Source organism: Lissotriton helveticus, chromosome 3_1 (assembly GCF_964261635.1).
Source record: "Lissotriton helveticus chromosome 3_1, aLisHel1.1, whole genome shotgun sequence".
Lineage (NCBI taxonomy): Eukaryota > Metazoa > Chordata > Amphibia > Caudata > Salamandridae > Lissotriton > Lissotriton helveticus.
Window position 1 is genome coordinate 64237855 of NC_136061.1, and position 21248 is coordinate 64259102.

General features: G+C 51.2%; 1 protein-coding gene across 2 annotated transcripts in view; it reads right to left on the reverse strand.

Annotated features, from left to right (window-relative positions):
- The window catches only part of VIL1 (villin 1), a 184702-nt gene that overhangs the window by 58006 nt on the left and 105448 nt on the right, over positions 1-21248 (reverse strand). For both annotated transcript variants that reach the window (XM_078679240.1, XM_078679239.1), the window contains exons 16-18: positions 8044-8188; positions 6711-6899; positions 2943-3011 (exon numbers count right to left, since the gene is read on the reverse strand). In XM_078679240.1, coding sequence (XP_078535366.1) covers positions 2943-3011; positions 6711-6899; positions 8044-8188 — 403 coding nt within the window. The remainder of the gene's footprint in view (positions 1-2942; positions 3012-6710; positions 6900-8043; positions 8189-21248) is intronic.

Consider the following 21248-nt stretch of genomic DNA (forward strand, 5'->3'; position numbering starts at 1 on the left):
AAATGCGTCTGACTCTCCCCAGCCCTTCTGTTCTTCCATTGGCACGGGTCTAACATGTCTGACTCTCCCCAGCCCTTTAGTTCGTCCATTGGCACGGGTCTAACCTGTCTGACTCTCCCCAGCCCTTCTGTTCTTCCATTGGCACGGGTCTAACATGTCTGACTCTCCCCTGCCATCCTGTTCTTCCATTGGCACGGGTCTAACATGTTTGACTCTCCACAGCCCTTCTGTTCTTCCATTGGCACGGGTCTAACATGTCTGACTCTCCCATGCCCTTCTGTTCTTCCATTGGCACGGGTCTAACATGTCTGACTCTCCCCTGCCCTTCTGTTCTTCCATTGGCCCGGGTCTAACATATCTGATTCTCCCCAGCCCTTCTGTTCTTCCATTGGCACGGGTCTAACATGTCTGACTCGCCCCTGCCCTTCTGTTCTTCCATTGACATGGATCTTAAATGCGTCTGACTCTCCCCAGCCCTTCTGTTCTTCCATTGACATGGGTCTAACATGCGTCTGACTCTTCCTAGCCCTTCTGTTCTTCTATTGACATGGGTCTAACATGCGTCTGACTCTCCCCAGCCCTTCTGTTCTTCCATTGGCACGGGTCTAACATGTCTGACTCTCCCCTGCCCTTCTGTTCTTCCATTGACATGGATCTTAAATGCATCTGACTCTCCCCAGCCTTTCTGTTCTTCCATTGACATTGGTCTAACATGCGTCTGACTCTCCCCAGCCCTTCTGTTCTTCCATTGACATGGGTCTAACATGCGCCTGACTCTCCTCAGCCCTTTTGTTCTTCCATTGGCAAGGGTCTAACATGTCTGACTCTCCCCTGCCCTTCTGTTCTTCCATTGACATGGATCTTAAATGCGTCTGACTCTCCCCAGCCCTTCTATTCTTCCATTGACATGGGTCTAACATGCGTCTTCTCTCCCCAGCGCTTCTGTTCTTCCATTGTCCCGGGTCTAACACATCTGACTCTCCTCAGCCCTTCTGTTTTTCCATTGGCAAGGGTCTAACATGTCTGACTCCCCCCAGCCCTTCTGTCTTCCATTGACATGAATCTAATATGCGTCTGCCTCTCCCCAGCCCTTCTGTTCTTCCATTGACATGGGTCTAACATGCGTCTGACTCTCCCCAGCCCTTCTGTTCTTCCATTGTCACGGGTCTAACACGTCTGACTCTCCTCAGCCCTTCTGTTCTTCCATTGGCAAGGGTCTAACATGTCTGACTCTCCACAGCCCTTCTGTTCTTCCATTGACATGAATCTAATATGCGTCTGACTCTCCCCAGCCCTTCTGTTCTTCCATTGACATGTGTCTAACATGCGTCTAACTCTCCCCAGCCCTTCTGTTCTTCCATTGTCACGGGTCTAACACGTCTGTCTCTCCTCAGCCCTTCTGTTCTTCCATTGGAAAGGGTCTAACATGTCTGACTCTCCCCAGCCCTTCTGTTCTTCTATTGACATGGGTCTAACATGCGTCTGACTCTCCCCGGCCCTTCTGTTCTTCCATTGTCACGGGTCTAACACGTCTGACTCTCCTCAGCCCTTCTGTTCTTCCATTCGCAAGGGTCTAACATGTCGGACTCTCCCCAGCCCTTCTGGTCTTCCATTGACATGAATCTAATATGCGTCTGACTCTCCCCAGCCCTTCTGTTCTTCCATTGACATGAATCTAATATGCGTCTGACTCTCCCCAGCCCTTCTGTTCTTCCATTGACATGGGTCTAACGTGCGTCTAACTCTCCCCAGCCCTTCTGTTCTTCCATTGTCACGGGTCTAACAGGTTTGACTCTCCTCAGCCCTTCTGTTCTTCCATTGGCACGGGTCTAACATGTCTGACTCTCCCCAGCCCTTCTGTTCTTCCATTGACATGGGTCTAACATGCGTCTGACTCTCCCCAGCCCTTCTGTTCTTCCATTGTCACCGGTCTAACACGTCTGACTCTCCTCAGCCCTTCTGTTCTTCCATTAGCACGGGTCTAACATGTCTGACTCTCCCCTGCCCTTCTGTTCTTCCATTGGCACGGGTCTAACATGTCTGCCTCTCCACAGCCCTTCTGTTCTTCCATTGGCACGGGTCTAACATATCTGACTCTCCCCAGCCCTTCTGTTCTTCCAATGGCATTGGTCTAACATGTCTGACTCTCCCCAGCCCGTCTGTTCTTCCATTGGCACGGGTCTAACATGCCTGACTCTCCCCAGCCCGTCTGTTCCTCGATTGGCACAGGTCTAACATGTCTGACTCTCCCCAGCCCTTGTGTTACTTCCATTGACATGGGTCTAACATGCGTCTGACTCTCCCCAGCCCTTCTGTTCTTCCATTGTCATGGGTCTAACACGTCTGACTCTCCCCAGCCCTTGTGTTACTTCCATTGACATGGGTCTAACATGCGTCTGACTCTCCCCAGCCCTTCTGTTCTTCCATTGTCACGGGTCTAACACGTCTGACTCTCCTCAGCCCTTCTGTGCTTCCATTGGCACGGGCCTAACATGTCTGACTCTCCCCAGCCCTTCTGTTCTTCCAGTGACATGGATCTTAAATGCTTCTGACTCTCCCCAGCCCTTCTGTTCTTCCAGTGACATGGATCTTAAATGCTTCTGACTCTCCCCAGCGCTACGAGCCCTTCAGAGGCACCAGAATTACACTAATTCGCTCCAAGTCAAGCACATCAGGCTCGTGGAAAAAGAGGTTCTATGAAAAAGGACAAAAGGACATTAGAAATGACATGATGAAGGGAGAATGAAGTGACGTCATTAATACCTGGAACAAAAACGAGTGTGAAGAGGAGGGGAGAGAAGAGGAGCAAAAAAGGAGAGAAAACAACAGAATATGAGGATGCGCTCTCCTCCTCCTTGAAAGCTCGCAGACTCTCCTGGTCCTGCCGGGGTGACGTCACGTCATAGCACGCCATCTTGTCAAAACGTCATCACTACACTCACCTTCGTCAGCTGAGCTATCAAGCTGGGGTCTCCCAGCTCGGCCTTCATTTCTTCGTAGGATTTCTGGTTCTGTGGAGCAAAGGAGAACTACTTTACTGCCAGAAGATAACCTTCCGCAGACCGCACGCCTTACAGCAATTCATGAAGCAATGTTGCCTTCTCTGCTTTTACAGGCTGTTGATTAAGCATTAATGCCCTCAGCTCAGGATGATAACTGGAGGAAAGTAGGATCTGCTTCTATAGTTACCCGCACTTTTGGCCTGGTGCCAAGTTGTTATTTACTAGTCTAAGTGGGATCCTGCTAATCAGGGTCCCAGTCTATCTGCTTTCTCCCTAAATTGTTGTGTTCAGTACTTAGGTACATCCCAGCTTGGATACTGGGGTACCCTTATAAGTTCCTATTATATGGTACTAAGGTACCCAGGGCATAGGTACCCCAGAGGTCTCCCATGGGCTGATGCCACCCATGAGAGACCATTCAAAATGGAACCACAGGCCTGCCATTGCAGTATTTATAAGCTGGTGCTAGCACCACTCACTAAAGATATAGGGGGCAGATTTCCAAGCCCCGTGCGCTGCCAGTACATCACTTTTTGTGACGCACTGGCACGCATTTCCCTGCCCCATATTTACAAGGACAGGAAAAGCCAACCTGCGTGGCTTTTCCTGTCCTTGTAAATATGGCCCATTTACACGCAGCACTTTGCGTGAAAGGGGCGTTCCATGGGTGTTGCTGTGGGTGTTCCCATGCGACACCCATGGAACGGAAGACATTTCCAGATTTACTAGGAATCGTAAGCCTGGAAATGCGTCAGTATGCTACACCAACCTAGGGAAGGCGTAGTGAGGCACAACGAGGAGAAATGTTTAATTTCTCCTCTGGTTTTTACTATTCTACATCTCGCATTGAAAGAGCAAAATGCCTGTAGTGATTGTTTTTGTGCAGGAAGGTGCTCCTTCCTGCACAAAAACAATCTCCCCATAGCACAGGCATCCTTTCACCATGGTGCATGTGGGCGTGCGCCACCGCATGGCAGCTGTTTGTGCGCCAGCGCAGGGGAGAGCACAGGAATGTGACATATCTTTGTAAATATGTCGCATTCCTGTGCTCTGAAAGTGCCGCAGCCTGGTCCTCCTCAGCGTCGCCTGATCCTCACAGCTGCAGATTCAAGGTCATCGTCATCCATCCTGCAATGCACAAAATCTGAGGGCATTCTTCTTCCAAGTCTCCTGGTCACTCCTGAGTGACATAGACTCTGTCGCCTCTGCTTGCAGGTACCTCTCATCAAAATCCACCCTCGGATTCCACTGGACACTTTCTCCTCTTCCAGCAGCGGCACTTTCCTGACGTCCTCCATTGGGTTTGACGCCGGTTTTCGACAACAATTCACCCGTATGCACACGGCTTCCTTAGTGTAGGTAACGTGGATACTAGGGTATCCACGGGTGGGGTGGTTCTCCAACCTTCTGTCTTCCACTGGGTTTCTTCAGGGTCCACTGGGTCCCAGCATTTCTACGTCCTCTCGACACTGCCTTGACTTGAGTCGTGGTTCTTATACCACTTTCATAGTATATGGTTTGGTCTCCCCCTAGGGCCACTGTGTATTTCATGCTATTTCCTGTGTTTCTTTGCTGAAGTATTGTATGCATTGTGCATATCTCTGGGTAGGAGATATTTCTATGTGTTGGAGAGTATTATATAATAAAAACATATTTTTACAATACTTTGTGTGGTTCAAGCTGCCTTACACTCCTTCTGGACTAAGCCTGCAGGCTGCTCTCTACAGCTACCACTTAGAGAGTGTTGTCTGGACTAGTGCAAGGTGCCCACTTATGTTAGTGGACATCATATACCAGGCCAGCTTCTCACAATAACCATAGTTAATGCCCTCTCCAGAGAGATCATTAACCATTGTCATTGCTCCCTAAAAGAGTGTATAATCAAGAGAAGGCCAATAAAAATATGTTAATGCCTGATAGTGTGTGGTCTATCAATCAATCAACTCGGATTTGTAGAGTGCGGCTAATCACCCATGAGGGCTTCCAGGCGCTAGGTTCTTGCTGGGAAAAATCAGGTCTTGAGTCCCTTTATGATTTCCAGGAGAGAGTATGATGTTTGAAGGTAAAAGGGAATGTCGTTCGAGGATTTGGAGGCAAAGTAGGAGAAGAGTCGACCTCCCTTGTAGCTTCGGTGGATGCGGGAAGTGTGTGCGAGGGGGAGGGAGGCAGAGCACAGGTGTCTGGAGGGTTGGTGGTAGTTCAGACGGTGGCTGATGTATGCTGGTCCTTGGTCAAGAAGGGTCTGTAGGCGTGTGTCAGCATCTTGAATTGGCATCTTTTCTGAATGGAGAGCCAGTGGAGGCTCCTGACGGGGGTGGGGGGGTGATGTGGGTCTGTCTGGGTTGGTCAAGCTTGAGTCTGGTAGCTAAGTTCTATATTGCCTGAAGTCTCTTCAAGAGTTGGGTGGCGATTCCTGTGTAGAGCGTGTTGCCGTACTCCAGCCGGCTGGTAAAGGATCTTTTACCACCTGTCCTTCTGAGCTCACCTGACACGAGAAGTAGAGAGACCCACTGTCTGCTTGGTTCATGTCCCTGCCACTGAAACGAGAACACAGTCAAAACTAGGGTAGTTTGTAAAATTCTGATAATCCCATTCGTCCATTGGGGAGGCCAGTATTTAATTATGTTGTAAGACACTCAAACAGCTGCAGGCAGAGGCAAACAAAAGACCTAGGCCAAATATCATGATTTGTCCAACATAAAGCAGGAAAGAATCCTCTTAAAGCTGATAGAGACCTCTCTTTCAAGTATAGGGCTCAGGCTAAAAAGTAATGGCATGTTATTTTGTTTACATTCTGCTGAACACATAGAAAGAGGAAAACGCCTCTTATTGTTTCTGTGCAGAAAGGTGTCCCCCTGCACAAAAAATAATCTGCATGCAATGGTGCAACTTTGGTGCAAGGGTGCCGATATTGGCACTAGGCAGCCAAAACGTTGCCATCGCAGGAAGAAAGCACAGGAAAGTAATGTATTGCATAAATACGGTGCATTCCTACCCTTTCATTTGGGCGTAGCAAAGCGCAGCAAGCTACTTACTGCGCTGCCCTACGCTAAACTCTCATGAGGGCGGGCCATGGAGTCAAAAAAGAGGCAATCGCTTTGTAGGAATCTCCCTCTAAGCACAAGTACAGTTCTACACTGGGATCCATCCATGGGGCCGGTTGTATGATGTTACAATGCGGTCTTTTAGATTGCGGTACATCACAACGCATCTTTTACCACGGAAGTCGTTACCACGACGTGCGCTTTAGGGTGCTGGACTTAGGAATAGTAAGATTTACTATTCCAACTCCAGCCTACGTACAGTAGGGAAGGTGTTGGAATAGTAAATCTACTATTCCTTAGTCTAGAGCGCCCTCCATCGCAAGTTGTGGTAATGACTTGCATTGTAAAAGACGCGTGGTAATGGCAGCGCAGTGTTTTGACCGCGTTGTCATGGATGTTCCCCAAGGGGCCTGTTCTACGCTCCAACTCATTTGAAGGTCACCAGAAGGCACTGTCAAGATGGAATCCCATCCAGCGGAACCAACACGACATGAAGACTTTTGCATAATTCACCCCCCGAGAACCGTGAGAGACCCCAAGGTAGACCCAATAGTCACACGTTTGACTTACTCTAGCCCATTGTAGTGCCTCAAAGAACCATCTCCTAGTTCTACGACCTGCCACCCCTCCTTCTGAAGCGACCAATCCCAGAGTCCACACTTACGCTCCACTTCAAGGGATCCCACGCAAGGAACCAGCCAGTGAACGTTGGGGGCTCGTAGCCCTGTTTCACCACTATGATGGGGGTGTCTGGGTCGCGGCCGCTGGGGTGCGTCTTCAGGTACTCCTGCGCAGTTACAGCCGCCTCTTCCTTCTCCTTCTCATTGGCATCTTTCCCGATCCAGAAGAAAACCTGTGGAATAGGACGTCAGAGTTGGGTTGTACCAAAGGACAGCAAGAGGGGGTCTAGAGGTGGTATCCGCACCCACAGAGTTATCTTATCTCCGTCCCTCCCTGGTGAAACACTATTTGGGTAGCGTAGCATTCAAGAACCATTTCAGGTAGGGTGACCAGATTTTAAAAACCAAAAACTGGGACATTTCTCAAAAATAGAAGAAGGACTACAGTTGTACATTATCCGAGGGCCACAGAATGGCAGTGCTCACCAAGATAGAAATGCAGAATATGTTCTAAGAAAACATATAAAACGCAATTTTTAAAACAAGGAGACCTATTCATTAAATAGTTTTTCATAACATTTGCTAACTAGCGCTTCTTTGGAACACTTAAGAAAGTGGCTCCCACTATTTTTAGTCGACCCTCTTTAACCCCTTCACTGCGGCGGCTATTCCGCCGCAGTGCTTCCGCCGCAGTGCTAAGGGGGCGGGGCGGCCGCGCGGCAGCCGCATGCTGGTGACGGAACCGCCCTAATTTCAGGACAATGGTCAACCAAGGGACAGACCAATTTAAAATGAAAGGATCAACCAAAAAGGTACAGGTTCATCCAGCGCCTATCGCTAATTGGTTTTGTGTCCAATCACAGTAGCCCATAAATGACCGCTGGTGGATTTGTGACATGGCAGTAGGGGGGGTGGGTCAAGATCCCCAGGAGAAGCCTCCGAGGAGGGCTAGTGACACACTGACTGAGTGTAGGTGGAAACTGTTGATATTCAAGCACTAAGCATTTGCACATTCCACCCATGCACAAGCGCACGCACTTTTGGCTACCTTGCGCCAAATTTGGCACCCTTATTTCACGGTGCAAGGGTGCCTGTGTTGTAGGTAGGATTGTTTTTCTGCAGGAAAGGACAGATTCTTGCACAAAAACCGTCATTCATTTTGGAAGACTTTGCATGAGTTTGCAATGCTTTGTTCCAGCGCAGCGCTTTAGTAAATCTGGACCGAACAAGGAGCAAACTGGCTATCCTAACCCGTGAGCACCATCTCCTTTCGGCCACGCTGCTGTGTGCACTCTACCATTCCCTGCCAGCCTCTCACACACTGTATGTCCTTCCAAACCCCCTAACCCTCTTTCCTTATCCTCTCATTCTTCCTACCTGGTCCCACGTGTCGAGCAAGAAGACGTCATCCTCATCAAGGTCGTCCTGGTTGAAATCTGTTATTTCTGTGGCCACAAATGTCCCAGTCTGATTGGAGCATTCGAAGAGGCGTGGCGAGATGTCAACTGACTCCTTCTGCAACCTGGGAGTGAAAATGATTGACACTTGGTTTACCAGCCAGCAAGTTAGCTCAGTGAAATAAGTGCATGCTTCTGGTGTGACCTATATATCATGCGTATGTATTCCACCAGGTTCAACTCAGCCTCTTATCCTTCTGTGGTTAATAAATTGAGTATGATTAAATTGAGTAACAGTAACAATTGCTACTTACAGCACGTAGAAACAGCTACAGTCTTGGGCGCTATGTAAAGCATGAAGCTTGAGCACACGCACGCGCATCGATGCAAGCTCTACAAAGGGTTAATCAGCTGTCTAAATTCAAAAGCGCTGGATTATTGCCCGAGCCACACCGGGAAGCAAAGTGGCCCCCGCCATAAAGGTTGAAACCAGACCTGCAACGAACCACGCAAGAGCGAAATAAGGGACCGAAACCTCTAAAGCGAGGTTTGGTGCAACGCCTCTCAAATACGTTTTTTTTTAAAGTTAGCCCAAACTCTTCATTTTTACAGCACTCAGTTTTCGCTACGTTGTCTAAATGGCTATAGGGTTTACATTACATGCTGTTCTGCATATTAATTTTTAGGTTTTGCCTCGCCAAAAAGATGCGCTCTGCGCATCTTTTTCGCGCAGGCGAAAACCTGATGAGAATTGTAGTGTGCTTTGGGTCGGCCCTCCTCATTCATTGGCTGGCTCCGTAAATGGAGCCTTGCCATTGGACTAGGGGCCTGTCCGTCAATGCCGGACCAGACACGGGGGCGTTCCCGACATTCTTTGGCTTTTGCCGACGTCACGCGACGCCGGGAACGCCCCCGATTCTGTTCCGGCATTGCCGGCACCTCCCTTGCTCCCCCTCCCGCTTGTTTTGGTGCCCGCCTTCGTGCTCCGGCCGGCCGTCGTCAGCTCTCTCCTCCCCCTTTCCCGCCCCCTCCCGCTTCTCTCTGATGCCCGCCTTCCGGTGAGACACTGTGATGAATGCCACTGAAAGCCCTGGATGGACTGGGCTGGGTCCGGGTCAGTCTGCTCGGTAGTGGGCTGACTAAAGCGTGAACGCTTGAAAACAGCTTGAAACATTGAAAGAACATATTTGAACCAGCCTTTGACAATAAATTATGACGTAATGCAGCTAACACAAATGTAACGTGTGAAACTGGAGACTGTTATGTTCAGCCAGAGTGGAGCTTCAGAGTGGAGCTTCAGAGTGCAGAGTGGAGCTTCAGAGTGGAGCTTCAGAGTGCAGAGTGGAGCTTCAGAGTGGAGCTTCAGAGTGGAGCTTCAGAGTGGAGCTTCAGAGTGGAGCTTCAGAGTGGAGCTTCAGAGTGCAGAGTGGAGCTTCAGAGTGGAGCTTCAGAGTGCAGAGTGGAGCTTCAGAGTGGAGCTTCAGAGTGCAGAGTGGAGCTTCAGAGTGGAGCTTCAGAGTGCAGAGTGGAGCTTCAGAGTGCAGAGTGGAGCTTCAGAGTGGAGCTTCAGAGTGCAGAGTGGAGCTTCAGAGTGCAGAGTGGAGCTTCAGAGTGCAGAGTGGAGCTTCAGAGTGGAGCTTCAGAGTGGAGCTTCAGAGTGGAGCTTCAGAGTGGAGCTTCAGAGTGCAGAGTGGAGCTTCAGAGTGGAGCTTCAGAGTGCAGAGTGGAGCTTCAGAGTGGAGCTTCAGAGTGCAGAGTGGAGCTTCAGAGTGGAGCTTCAGAGTGCAGAGTGGAGCTTCAGAGTGGAGCTTCAGAGTGCAGAGTGGAGCTTCAGAGTGCAGAGTGGAGCTTCAGAGTGGAGCTTCAGAGTGCAGAGTGGAGCTGCAGAGTGGAGCTTCAGAGTGGAGCTTCAGAGTGCAGAGTGGAGCTTCAGAGTGGAGCTTCAGAGTGCAGAGTGGAGCTTCAGAGTGGAGCTTCAGAGTGCAGAGTGGAGCTTCAGAGTGGAGCTTCAGAGTGGAGCTTCAGAGTGGAGCTTCAGAGTGGAGCTTCAGAGTGGAGCTTCAGAGTGCAGAGTGGAGCTTCAGAGTGGAGCTTCAGAGTGGAGCTTCAGAGTGGAGCTTCAGAGTGGAGCTTCAGAGTGGAGCTTCAGAGTGGAGCTTCAGAGTGCAGAGTGGAGCTTCAGAGTGGAGCTTCAGAGTGCAGAGTGGAGCTTCAGAGTGGAGCTTCAGAGAGAAGAGTGGAGCTTCAGAGTGGAGCTTCAGAGTGCAGAGTGGAGCTTCAGAGTGGAGCTTCAGAGTGCAGAGTGGAGCTTCAGAGTGGAGCTTCAGAGTGCAGAGTGGAGCTTCAGAGTGCAGAGTGGAGCTTCAGAGTGGAGCTTCAGAGTGCAGAGTGGAGCTTCAGAGTGCAGAGTGGAGCTTCAGAGTGCAGAGTGGAGCTTCAGAGTGGAGCTTCAGAGTGGAGCTTCAGAGTGGAGCTTCAGAGTGGAGCTTCAGAGTGGAGCTTCAGATTCAGAGTGGAGCTGCAGAGTGGAGCTGCAGAGTGGAGCTTCAGAGTGGAGCTTCAGAGTGGAGCTTCAGAGTGCAGAGTGGAGCTTCAGAGTGGAGCTTCAGAGTGCAGAGTGGAGCTTCAGAGTGGAGCTTCAGAGTGGAGCTTCAGAGTGCAGAGTGGAGCTTCAGAGTGGAGCTTCAGAGTGGAGCTTCAGAGTGGAGCTTCAGAGTGCAGAGTGGAGCTTCAGAGTGGAGCTTCAGAGTGCAGAGTGGAGCTTCAGAGTGCAGAGTGGAGCTTCAGAGTGGAGCTTCAGAGTGCAGAGTGGAGCTTCAGAGTGGAGCTTCAGAGTGCAGAGTGGAGCTTCAGAGTGGAGCTTCAGAGTGCAGAGTGGAGCTTCAGAGTGGAGCTTCAGAGTGCAGAGTGGAGCTTCAGAGTGGAGCTTCAGAGTGCAGAGTGGAGCTTCAGAGTGGAGCTTCAGAGTGCAGAGTGGAGCTTCAGAGTGGAGCTTCAGAGTGGAGCTTCAGAGTGGAGCTTCAGAGTGCAGAGTGGAGCTTCAGAGTGGAGCTTCAGAGTGGAGCTTCAGAGTGCAGAGTGGAGCTTCAGAGTGGAGCTTCAGAGTGGAGCTTCAGAGTGGAGCTTCAGAGTGGAGCTTCAGAGTGGAGCTTCAGAGTGCAGAGTGGAGCTTCAGAGTGGAGCTTCAGAGTGCAGAGTGGAGCTTCAGAGTGGAGCTTCAGAGTGCAGAGTGGAGCTTCAGAGTGGAGCTTCAGAGTGCAGAGTGGAGCTTCAGAGTGGAGCTTCAGAGTGCAGAGTGGAGCTTCAGAGTGCAGAGTGGAGCTTCAGAGTGGAGCTTCAGAGTGCAGAGTGGAGCTTCAGAGTGCAGAGTGGAGCTTCAGAGTGCAGAGTGGAGCTTCAGAGTGGAGCTTCAGAGTGGAGCTTCAGAGTGGAGCTTCAGAGTGGAGCTTCAGAGTGGAGCTTCAGAGTGGAGCTTCAGAGTGGAGCTTCAGATTCAGAGTGGAGCTGCAGAGTGGAGCTGCAGAGTGGAGCTTCAGAGTGGAGCTTCAGAGTGGAGCTTCAGAGTGCAGAGTGGAGCTTCAGAGTGGAGCTTCAGAGTGCAGAGTGGAGCTTCAGAGTGGAGCTTCAGAGTGCAGAGTGGAGCTTCAGAGTGGAGCTTCAGAGTGGAGCTTCAGAGTGGAGCTTCAGAGTGCAGAGTGGAGCTTCAGAGTGGAGCTTCAGAGTGCAGAGTGGAGCTTCAGAGTGCAGAGTGGAGCTTCAGAGTGGAGCTTCAGAGTGCAGAGTGGAGCTTCAGAGTGGAGCTTCAGAGTGCAGAGTGGAGCTTCAGAGTGGAGCTTCAGAGTGCAGAGTGGAGCTTCAGAGTGGAGCTTCAGAGTGCAGAGTGGAGCTTCAGAGTGGAGCTTCAGAGTGCAGAGTGGAGCTTCAGAGTGGAGCTTCAGAGTGGAGCTTCAGAGTGGAGCTTCAGAGTGCAGAGTGGAGCTTCAGAGTGGAGCTTCAGAGTGGAGCTTCAGAGTGGAGCTTCAGAGTGGAGCTTCAGAGTGGAGCTTCAGAGTGCAGAGTGGAGCTTCAGAGTGGAGCTTCAGAGTGCAGAGTGGAGCTTCAGAGTGGAGCTTCAGAGTGCAGAGTGGAGCTTCAGAGTGGAGCTTCAGAGTGCAGAGTGGAGCTTCAGAGTGGAGCTTCAGAGTGCAGAGTGGAGCTTCAGAGTGGAGCTTCAGAGTGCAGAGTGGAGCTTCAGAGTGCAGAGTGGAGCTTCAGAGTGGAGCTTCAGAGTGCAGAGTGGAGCTTCAGAGTGCAGAGTGGAGCTTCAGAGTGCAGAGTGGAGCTTCAGAGTGCAGAGTGGAGCTTCAGAGTGCAGAGTGGAGCTTCAGAGTGGAGCTTCAGAGTGGAGCTTCAGAGTGGAGCTTCAGAGTGGAGCTTCAGAGTGGAGCTTCAGAGTGGAGCTTCAGAGTGGAGCTTCAGAGTGCAGATTCAGAGTGGAGCTGCAGAGTGGAGCTGCAGAGTGGAGCTGCAGAGTGGAGCTGCAGAGTGGAGCTTCAGAGTGGAGCTTCAGAGTGGAGCTTCAGAGTGGAGCTTCAGAGTGGAGCTTCAGAGTGCAGAGTGGAGCTTCAGAGTGCAGAGTGGAGCTTCAGAGTGCAGAGTGGAGCTTCAGAGTGCAGAGTGGAGCTTCAGAGTGCAGAGTGGAGCTTCAGAGTGGAGCTTCAGAGTGGAGCTTCAGAGTGCAGAGTGGAGCTTCAGAGTGGAGCTTCAGAGTGCAGAGTGGAGCTTCAGAGTGGAGCTTCAGAGTGCAGAGTGGAGCTTCAGAGTGGAGCTTCAGAGTGCAGAGTGGAGCTTCAGAGTGGAGCTTCAGAGTGCAGAGTGGAGCTTCAGAGTGGAGCTTCAGAGTGGAGCTTCAGAGTGGAGCTTCAGAGTGGAGCTTCAGAGTGGAGCTTCAGAGTGCAGAGTGGAGCTTCAGAGTGGAGCTTCAGAGTGCAGAGTGGAGCTTCAGAGTGGAGCTTCAGAGTGCAGAGTGGAGCTTCAGAGTGGAGCTTCAGAGTGCAGAGTGGAGCTTCAGAGTGCAGAGTGGAGCTTCAGAGTGGAGCTTCAGAGTGCAGAGTGGAGCTTCAGAGTGGAGCTTCAGAGTGCAGAGTGGAGCTTCAGAGTGCAGAGTGGAGCTTCAGAGTGCAGAGTGGAGCTTCAGAGTGCAGAGTGGAGCTTCAGAGTGCAGAGTGGAGCTTCAGAGTGGAGCTTCAGAGTGGAGCTTCAGAGTGGAGCTTCAGAGTGGAGCTTCAGAGTGGAGCTTCAGAGTGGAGCTTCAGAGTGGAGCTTCAGAGTGCAGATTCAGAGTGGAGCTGCAGAGTGGAGCTGCAGAGTGGAGCTGCAGAGTGGAGCTGCAGAGTGGAGCTTCAGAGTGGAGCTTCAGAGTGGAGCTTCAGAGTGGAGCTTCAGAGTGGAGCTTCAGAGTGCAGAGTGGAGCTTCAGAGTGCAGAGTGGAGCTTCAGAGTGCAGAGTGGAGCTTCAGAGTGCAGAGTGGAGCTTCAGAGTGCAGAGTGGAGCTTCAGAGTGGAGCTTCAGAGTGGAGCTTCAGAGTGCAGAGTGGAGCTTCAGAGTGGAGCTTCAGAGTGCAGAGTGGAGCTTCAGAGTGGAGCTTCAGAGTGCAGAGTGGAGCTTCAGAGTGGAGCTTCAGAGTGCAGAGTGGAGCTTCAGAGTGGAGCTTCAGAGTGCAGAGTGGAGCTTCAGAGTGGAGCTTCAGAGTGCAGAGTGGAGCTTCAGAGTGGAGCTTCAGAGTGGAGCTTCAGAGTGGAGCTTCAGAGTGGAGCTTCAGAGTGGAGCTTCAGAGTGCAGAGTGGAGCTTCAGAGTGGAGCTTCAGAGTGCAGAGTGGAGCTTCAGAGTGGAGCTTCAGAGTGCAGAGTGGAGCTTCAGAGTGGAGCTTCAGAGTGCAGAGTGGAGCTTCAGAGTGCAGAGTGGAGCTTCAGAGTGGAGCTTCAGAGTGCAGAGTGGAGCTTCAGAGTGCAGAGTGGAGCTTCAGAGTGGAGCTTCAGAGTGCAGAGTGGAGCTTCAGAGTGCAGAGTGGAGCTTCAGAGTGCAGAGTGGAGCTTCAGAGTGCAGAGTGGAGCTTCAGAGTGCAGAGTGGAGCTTCAGAGTGGAGCTTCAGAGTGGAGCTTCAGAGTGGAGCTTCAGAGTGGAGCTTCAGAGTGGAGCTTCAGAGTGGAGCTTCAGAGTGGAGCTTCAGAGTGCAGATTCAGAGTGGAGCTGCAGAGTGGAGCTGCAGAGTGGAGCTGCAGAGTGGAGCTGCAGAGTGGAGCTTCAGAGTGGAGCTTCAGAGTGGAGCTTCAGAGTGGAGCTTCAGAGTGGAGCTTCAGAGTGCAGAGTGGAGCTTCAGAGTGCAGAGTGGAGCTTCAGAGTGCAGAGTGGAGCTTCAGAGTGCAGAGTGGAGCTTCAGAGTGCAGAGTGGAGCTTCAGAGTGGAGCTTCAGAGTGGAGCTTCAGAGTGCAGAGTGGAGCTTCAGAGTGGAGCTTCAGAGTGCAGAGTGGAGCTTCAGAGTGGAGCTTCAGAGTGCAGAGTGGAGCTTCAGAGTGGAGCTTCAGAGTGCAGAGTGGAGCTTCAGAGTGGAGCTTCAGAGTGCAGAGTGGAGCTTCAGAGTGGAGCTTCAGAGTGCAGAGTGGAGCTTCAGAGTGGAGCTTCAGAGTGCAGGGTGGAGCTTCAGAGTGCAGAGTGGAGCTTCAGAGTGGAGCTTCAGAGTGGAGCTTCAGAGTGGAGCTTCAGAGTGGAGCTTCAGAGTGGAGCTTCAGAGTGGAGCTTCAGAGTGGAGCTTCAGAGTGCAGAGTGGAGCTTCAGAGTGCAGAGTGGAGCTTCAGAGTGGAGCTTCAGAGTGGAGCTTCAGAGTGGAGCTTCAGAGTGGAGCTTCAGAGTGGAGCTTCAGAGTGGAGCTTCAGATTCAGAGTGGAGCTGCAGAGTGGAGCTGCAGAGTGGAGCTTCAGAGTGGAGCTTCAGAGTGGAGCTTCAGAGTGCAGAGTGGAGCTTCAGAGTGGAGCTTCAGAGTGCAGAGTGGAGCTTCAGTGTGGAGCTTCAGAGTGGAGCTTCAGAGTGCCGCTTCAGAGTGGCGCTTCAGAGTGGAGCTTCAGAGTGGAGAGTGGAGCTTCAGAGTGGAGCTTCAGAGTGGAGCTTCAGAGTGGAGAGTGGAGCTTCAGAGTGGAGCTTCAGAGTGGAGCTTCAGAGTGGAGAGTGGAGCTTCAGAGTGGAGCTTCAGAGTGGAGCTTCAGAGTGCAGAGTGGAGCTTCAGAGTGGAGCTTCAGAGTGCAGAGTGGAGCTTCAGAGTGGAGCTTCAGAGTGCAGAGTGGAGCTTCAGAGTGCAGAGTGGAGCTTCAGAGTGGAGCTTCAGAGTGCAGAGTGGAGCTTCAGAGTGCAGAGTGGAGCTTCAGAGTGCAGAGTGGAGCTTCAGAGTGCAGAGTGGAGCTTCAGAGTGCAGCTTCAGAGTGCAGAGTGGAGCTTCAGAGTGGAGCTTCAGAGTGCAGAGTGGAGCTTCAGAGTGGAGCTTCAGAGTGCAGAGTGGAGCTTCAGAGTGGAGCTTCAGAGTGCAGAGTGGAGCTTCAGAGTGCAGAGTGGAGCTTCAGAGTGCAGAGTGGAGCTTCAGAGTGCAGAGTGGAGCTTCAGAGTGGAGCTTCAGAGTGGAGCTTCAGAGTGGAGCTTCAGAGTGGAGCTTCAGAGTGGAGCTTCAGAGTGGAGCTTCAGAGTGCAGAGTGGAGCTGCAGATTCAGAGTGGAGCTGCAGATTCAGAGTGGAGCTGCAGATTCAGAGTGGAGCTGCAGATTGGCGCTTCAGAGTGGCGCTTCCGAGTGGCGCTTCAGAGTGGAGCTTCAGAGTGGAGCTTCAGAGTGCAGAGTGGAGCTTCAGAGTGGAGCTTCAGAGTGCAGAGTGGAGCTTCAGAGTGGAGCTTCAGAGTGCAGAGTGGAGCTTCAGAGTGGAGCTTCAGAGTGCAGAGTGGAGCTTCAGAGTGGAGCTTCAGAGTGCAGAGTGGAGCTTCAGAGTGGAGCTTCAGAGTGCAGAGTGGAGCTTCAGAGTGGAGCTTCAGAGTGCAGAGTGGAGCTTCAGAGTGGAGCTTCAGAGTGCAGAGTGGAGTTTCAGAGTGCAGAGTGGAGCTTCAGAGTGCAGAGTGGAGCTTCAGAGTGGAGCTTCAGAGTGCAGAGTGGAGCTTCAGAGTGGAGCTTCAGAGTGGAGCTTCAGAGTGGAGCTTCAGAGTGGAGCTTCAGAGTGGAGCTTCAGAGTGGAGCTTCAGAGTGTCAAGAGCAATGCCAATAGCTCTAACTTTAACAAAGGCAAAACCATTGCATTGTAAATGCTTGTTTATTATGTCGGTTTACTTAGGGTATTTGAAAAGTGCTAGATACAGTATGGCAGCCTCAAGGCACTTGCGAAGGAGAAAAGCAGGCGAGAGATTGTCCGAACACATGAAAAATATCAGAGGAAGCAGAGAACGCCTCAGCAGGAGGTTCCGCGGACCCGCCAGGGAGCGTCGCGGGTCTGTCCAATCCTACAGCAGATCAGGGGCGGCCTTAGGCATGTGCAAGCTGTGCACCTGCACAGGGCCTCCAAACCCCAGGGGCCACCACGCCAATATAGATCCTTAATTTAATAATCCTCTGAGGATGGATACATATTTGCGTGGCGGCCCCTGGCAGGGATTTGGCGGCCACTTCCAAACACCCTGATCCCCCCCTCAATCCCCCCTTCACTGGCCTCGGCGCCTGCGTTCCTCCTGGTTCCTGATTGGCTCTTTATTTCCCTACCCACTGCTGGCCCGCTGGCCCGCTGGTGCAGGCGTATATAACATTGCAAGCAAAATGAAGAGAATTCGAGTATACAAATCTGGTTATTTGAAACGAAAGTGAAAGGCGGCTCAGCAGGCTTTCGTAGCGTCACAGGAAGGAGCAATCTGGCTCCTCCTCCTAAATTTTATCGTTCTGAGACAAATTCGGAAGGGTAGGAGCAGCCGCAGGTACTGGTCATCTAACACCTTTTCTGGATGTTTTATTAAAACACCTTCCTGAGCTCAGGGGGGCTCTGCCCCGCCCGGACCCCCTGTTCCGGGGCCCCTTACCTACGCTCCCTGCCCAGGGCCACCATGAGCCTAGAGCCGCCCCTGAGCAGATAATAACTCAACTTTACTATTTTCCACAGAAAAAGGAAATACTATTATTTATCAGTTAATATTGGTTCAGTCAACGGTTTATAATAATTAATGCATGTCGAGAAAGGGAGGTGTCATATACAGTGAAGAGGAGCAGGGCAGTGCAGGAACTGTTTCCCTTGATGCGCGCAACTATTTTCTTTCTTCTAGTGAGTGAAAGTTTGATGTGTGGTAACTACGCGCCTTATAAATTATTTTAAGTTCGTGTCTGCCCCCTGCTGGCTGACTGTAATCGCTACAGGAAGATGGCGGCATGTCATTTTATTTTCATCCGTTGGGTGGCTTCAAACGAGCACACCCAGCGTTAGGCCCAGAGTTTACAGGGTCCCTCCTTCTCTGGAATGGAATCCTGTCCCCTCTCTTAACAACTACTAGTGCTGCACAAACATATGTTATAGAGGGGACGGTGAGACACTAGGGGGCATATTACCAACAAAGTGGAGAAGAGAGGTGTTAGTCGACTTGGCTTAATGCCTCTCTTCGCCACTTCGGAAACGCCAGACTGCACCATATTACCAAGGATAAGGTGCAGCCTAGCGTTTCCCCCTGCGATGGCGGTAAGTTTTACAACTTAACACCAGCGCAGGCAGGGAACGTTTGTTTATGTACACAAAGGTGTTCCTTCCTGCACATAAACAAAGCTTAAATGCCATTTTGTAACTTACATGTGTGCTGCTTCATGCAGCACACATGTAAGTTACAAATTGGCATTTTTAAAAAGAGGTTTGTTTACGTACAGGAAGGGACACCTTCCTGTACACAAACAAACCTTGGCACTTTGCTTTTTCCATGTGTGCTGCACAAGGCAGCACACATGGAAAAAGCAACAAGTATTTGCAATGCAATAGGTCTCGCATTAGGAAAGTGTGAGCTATTGGTATTGTAAATGACACATTTTTTAAATATGTGTTGTGTTTGAAAATATATAAATTAATAGTATTGTTATTCACAATGCCGATTGCGTTCACTTTCCTTAATGCGAGTCCTATTGGCTATGGCAATGCTTGTTCCTAGCAAGCAAGGACAGTGCTGTTGTGGTGCTGAGTGATGTGGTGGTGCCTCTGAGTGATGTGGTGGTGCCCCTGAGTGATGTAGTGGTGTCCCCGAGTGATGTGGTGGTGTCCCCGAGTGATGTGGAGGTGTCCCCGAGTGATGTCCCCGAGTGATGTGGTAGTGTCCCCGAGTGATGTGGTGGTGTCCCCGAGTGATGTGGTGGTGTGCCCGAGTGATGTGGTGTTGACCCCGAGTGATGTGGTGGTGTCCCCGAGTGATGTGGTGGTGTCCCCATGTGATGGAGGGTGGAGTTGGAGGGTGGAGTTGGAGGGTGAAGTTGGAGGGTGGAATTGGAGGGTGGAGTTGGAGAGTGGATTTGGAGTTGGAGGGTGGAGGTGGAGGGTGGAGTTGGAGTTGGAGGGTGGAGTTGGTGAGTGGAGTTGGAGGGTGGAGTTGGAGGGTGGAGTTGGAGTTGGAGGGTGGAGTTGGAGGGTGGAGTTGGAGGGTGGAGTTGGAGGGTGGAGTTGGAGGGTGGAGTTGAAGGGTGGAGTTGGAGGGTGGAGTTGGAAGGTGGAGTTGGACGGTGGAGTTGGAGTTGGAGGGTGGAGTTGGAGGGTGGAGTTGGAGGGGGGAGTTGGAGGGTGGAGTTGGAGTTGGAGGGTGGAGTTGGAGGTTGGAGTTGGAGGGTGGAGTTTGAGTTGAAGGGTGGAGTTGGAAGGTGGAGTTGGAGTTGGAGGGTGCAGTTGGAGATGCAGGGTGGAGTTGGAGGGTGGAGTTGGAGTTGGAGGGTGGAGTTGGAGGGTGGAGTTGGAGGGTGGAGTTGGAGTTGGATGGTGGAGTTGGAGTTGGGGGGTGGAGTTGGAGTTGGAGGGTGGAGTTGGAGTTGGGGGGTGGAGTTGGAGTTGGAGGGTGGAGTTAGAGGGTGGAGTTGGAGAGTGGAGTGGGAGGGTGGAGTTGGAGGGTGGAGTTGGAGGGTGGAGTTGGAGGGTGGAGTTGGAGTTGGATGGTGGAGTTGGAGTTGGGGGATGGAGTTGGAGTTGGATGGTGGAGTTGGAGTTGGGGGGTGGAGTTGGAGTTGGAGGGTGGAGTTAGAGGGTGGAGTTGGAGAGTGGAGTGGGAGGGTGGAGTTGGAGGGTGGAGTTGGAGGGTGGAGTTGGAGTTGGAGGGTGGAGTTGGAGGGTGGAGTTGGAGGGTGGAGTTGGAGTTGGAGGGTGGAGTTGGAGGGTGGAGTTGGAGTAGGAGGGTGGAGTTGGAGTTGGAGGGTGGAGTTGGAGGGTGGAGTTGGAATTGAAGGGTGGAGTTGGAGGGTGGAGTTGGAGGGTGGAGTTGGAGTTGGAGGGTGGAGTTGGAGGGTGGAGTTGGAGGGTGGAGTTGGAGTTGGAGTTGGAGGGTGGAGTTGGAGTGCGGAGTTGGAGGGTGGAGTTGGAGTTGGAGGGTGGAGTTGGAGTTGGAGGGTGGAGTTGGAGGGTAGAGTTGGAGGGTGGAGTTGGAGGGTGGAGTTGGAGGGTGGAGTTGGAGGGTGGAGTTGGAGGGTGGAGTTGGAGTTAGAGGGTGGAGTTAGAGGGTGGAGTTAGAGGGTGGAGTTAGAGGGTGGAGTTGGAGTGTCGAGTTGGAGGGTGGAGTTGGAGTTGGAGGGTGGAGTTGGAGGGTGGAGTTGGAGTTGGAGGGTGGAGTTGGAGTTGGAGGGTGGAGTTGGAGTTGGAGGGTGGAGTTGGAGTTGGAGGGTGGAGATGGAGGGTGGAGTTGGAGTTGGAGGGTGGAGTTGGAGTTGGAGGGTGGAGTAGGAGGGTGTAGTTAGAGGGTGAAGTTGGGGGAGGAGTTGGAGTTGGAGGGTCGAGTTGGAGTTGGAGGGTGGAGTTGGAGTTGGAGGGTGGAGTTGGAGGGTGGAGTTGGAGGGTGGAGTTGGAGGGTAGAGTTGGATGGTGGAGTTGGAGGGAGGAGGTGGAGTTGGAGGGTGGAGTTGGAGGGTGGAGTTGTTGTTGGAGGGTGGAGGTTGGAGTTGGAGGTTGTAGTTGGAGGGTGGAGGGTGGAGTTGGAGTTACTTCATGTTGTTTTGTGCCTGCTTTTGTCCTGGGCTGGACTCCATGTTTACATCAGAACCCTCTGTCATTAAATAAATAATACGTTTGTATTTTCTTCCACTTCTCATAGATCAATAAGTAATATTTGCACAGTAGGAGCAAATTGGAAAACCGAGAGAAACACATATGGAGGAATGAGTTTGTAAATGGGAAGCATTGTTTGTGCTTTAATTTCATTTTATTAGGAAGACATAATTCAGCCTAGTAGCAAGATTGCTTTTGGGTGGCTATGCTGGGAGATAGCCGGTGAAGCGTGTAACTCAATGGAGTCCAACTCTGAGGTGATTCGATGTCCATCACACTCGAGATCCAAAATTAGTGTTCACATTCGAGTTAGTCTTTGAAATACTGAAGTTGCGCAAGCTGGTCACCAGTGTGGGGAAAGCCTCTTATGGGGTGCTGGTTTATTTATGCAGGCAAGGTGAAAGTAGGGGAGTGGAATATTTAGTTTCCCTGCTCCTTTAAATCTTTCACTTTTTCACTAAAAAAGATTGCAAAGGATGTTTTTTTTTGTTGCCCATTTGACATAATGATTAAAAAAACATTTCTTGTGTGGCTATACACTTAGAATGAAATGGTATCCGATGAAACATTTACTTTAATGAGTATATTTCAATAAGCCACTGTAGTGATTCGTGCAACAACAGTTTAAGTGTAAACTGTAACAGTGAAGCAATGGCTCTCTTAAGGTGCAGTTAAGTATTGCCTGTGGTATCTGTATTAAAGTTAGAGAGAGACATTTTTGGTTTCTAAATAATTCTTTACAAAGACACCGAGAGTGAGATTGTAATTGAAATTGAAACTAAGGCTAAAAAAGAAACTTAGAAGGACAAGCTCTCGGCATTGCGTGGCGGGGGGCTGGGGAGCAGGGGAGCGGCAAAGCACGGATTAAAAAAAAAAACATTAACTTAACAAGCTCTCAGCATTGCGTGGTGGCGTTCCTTTGA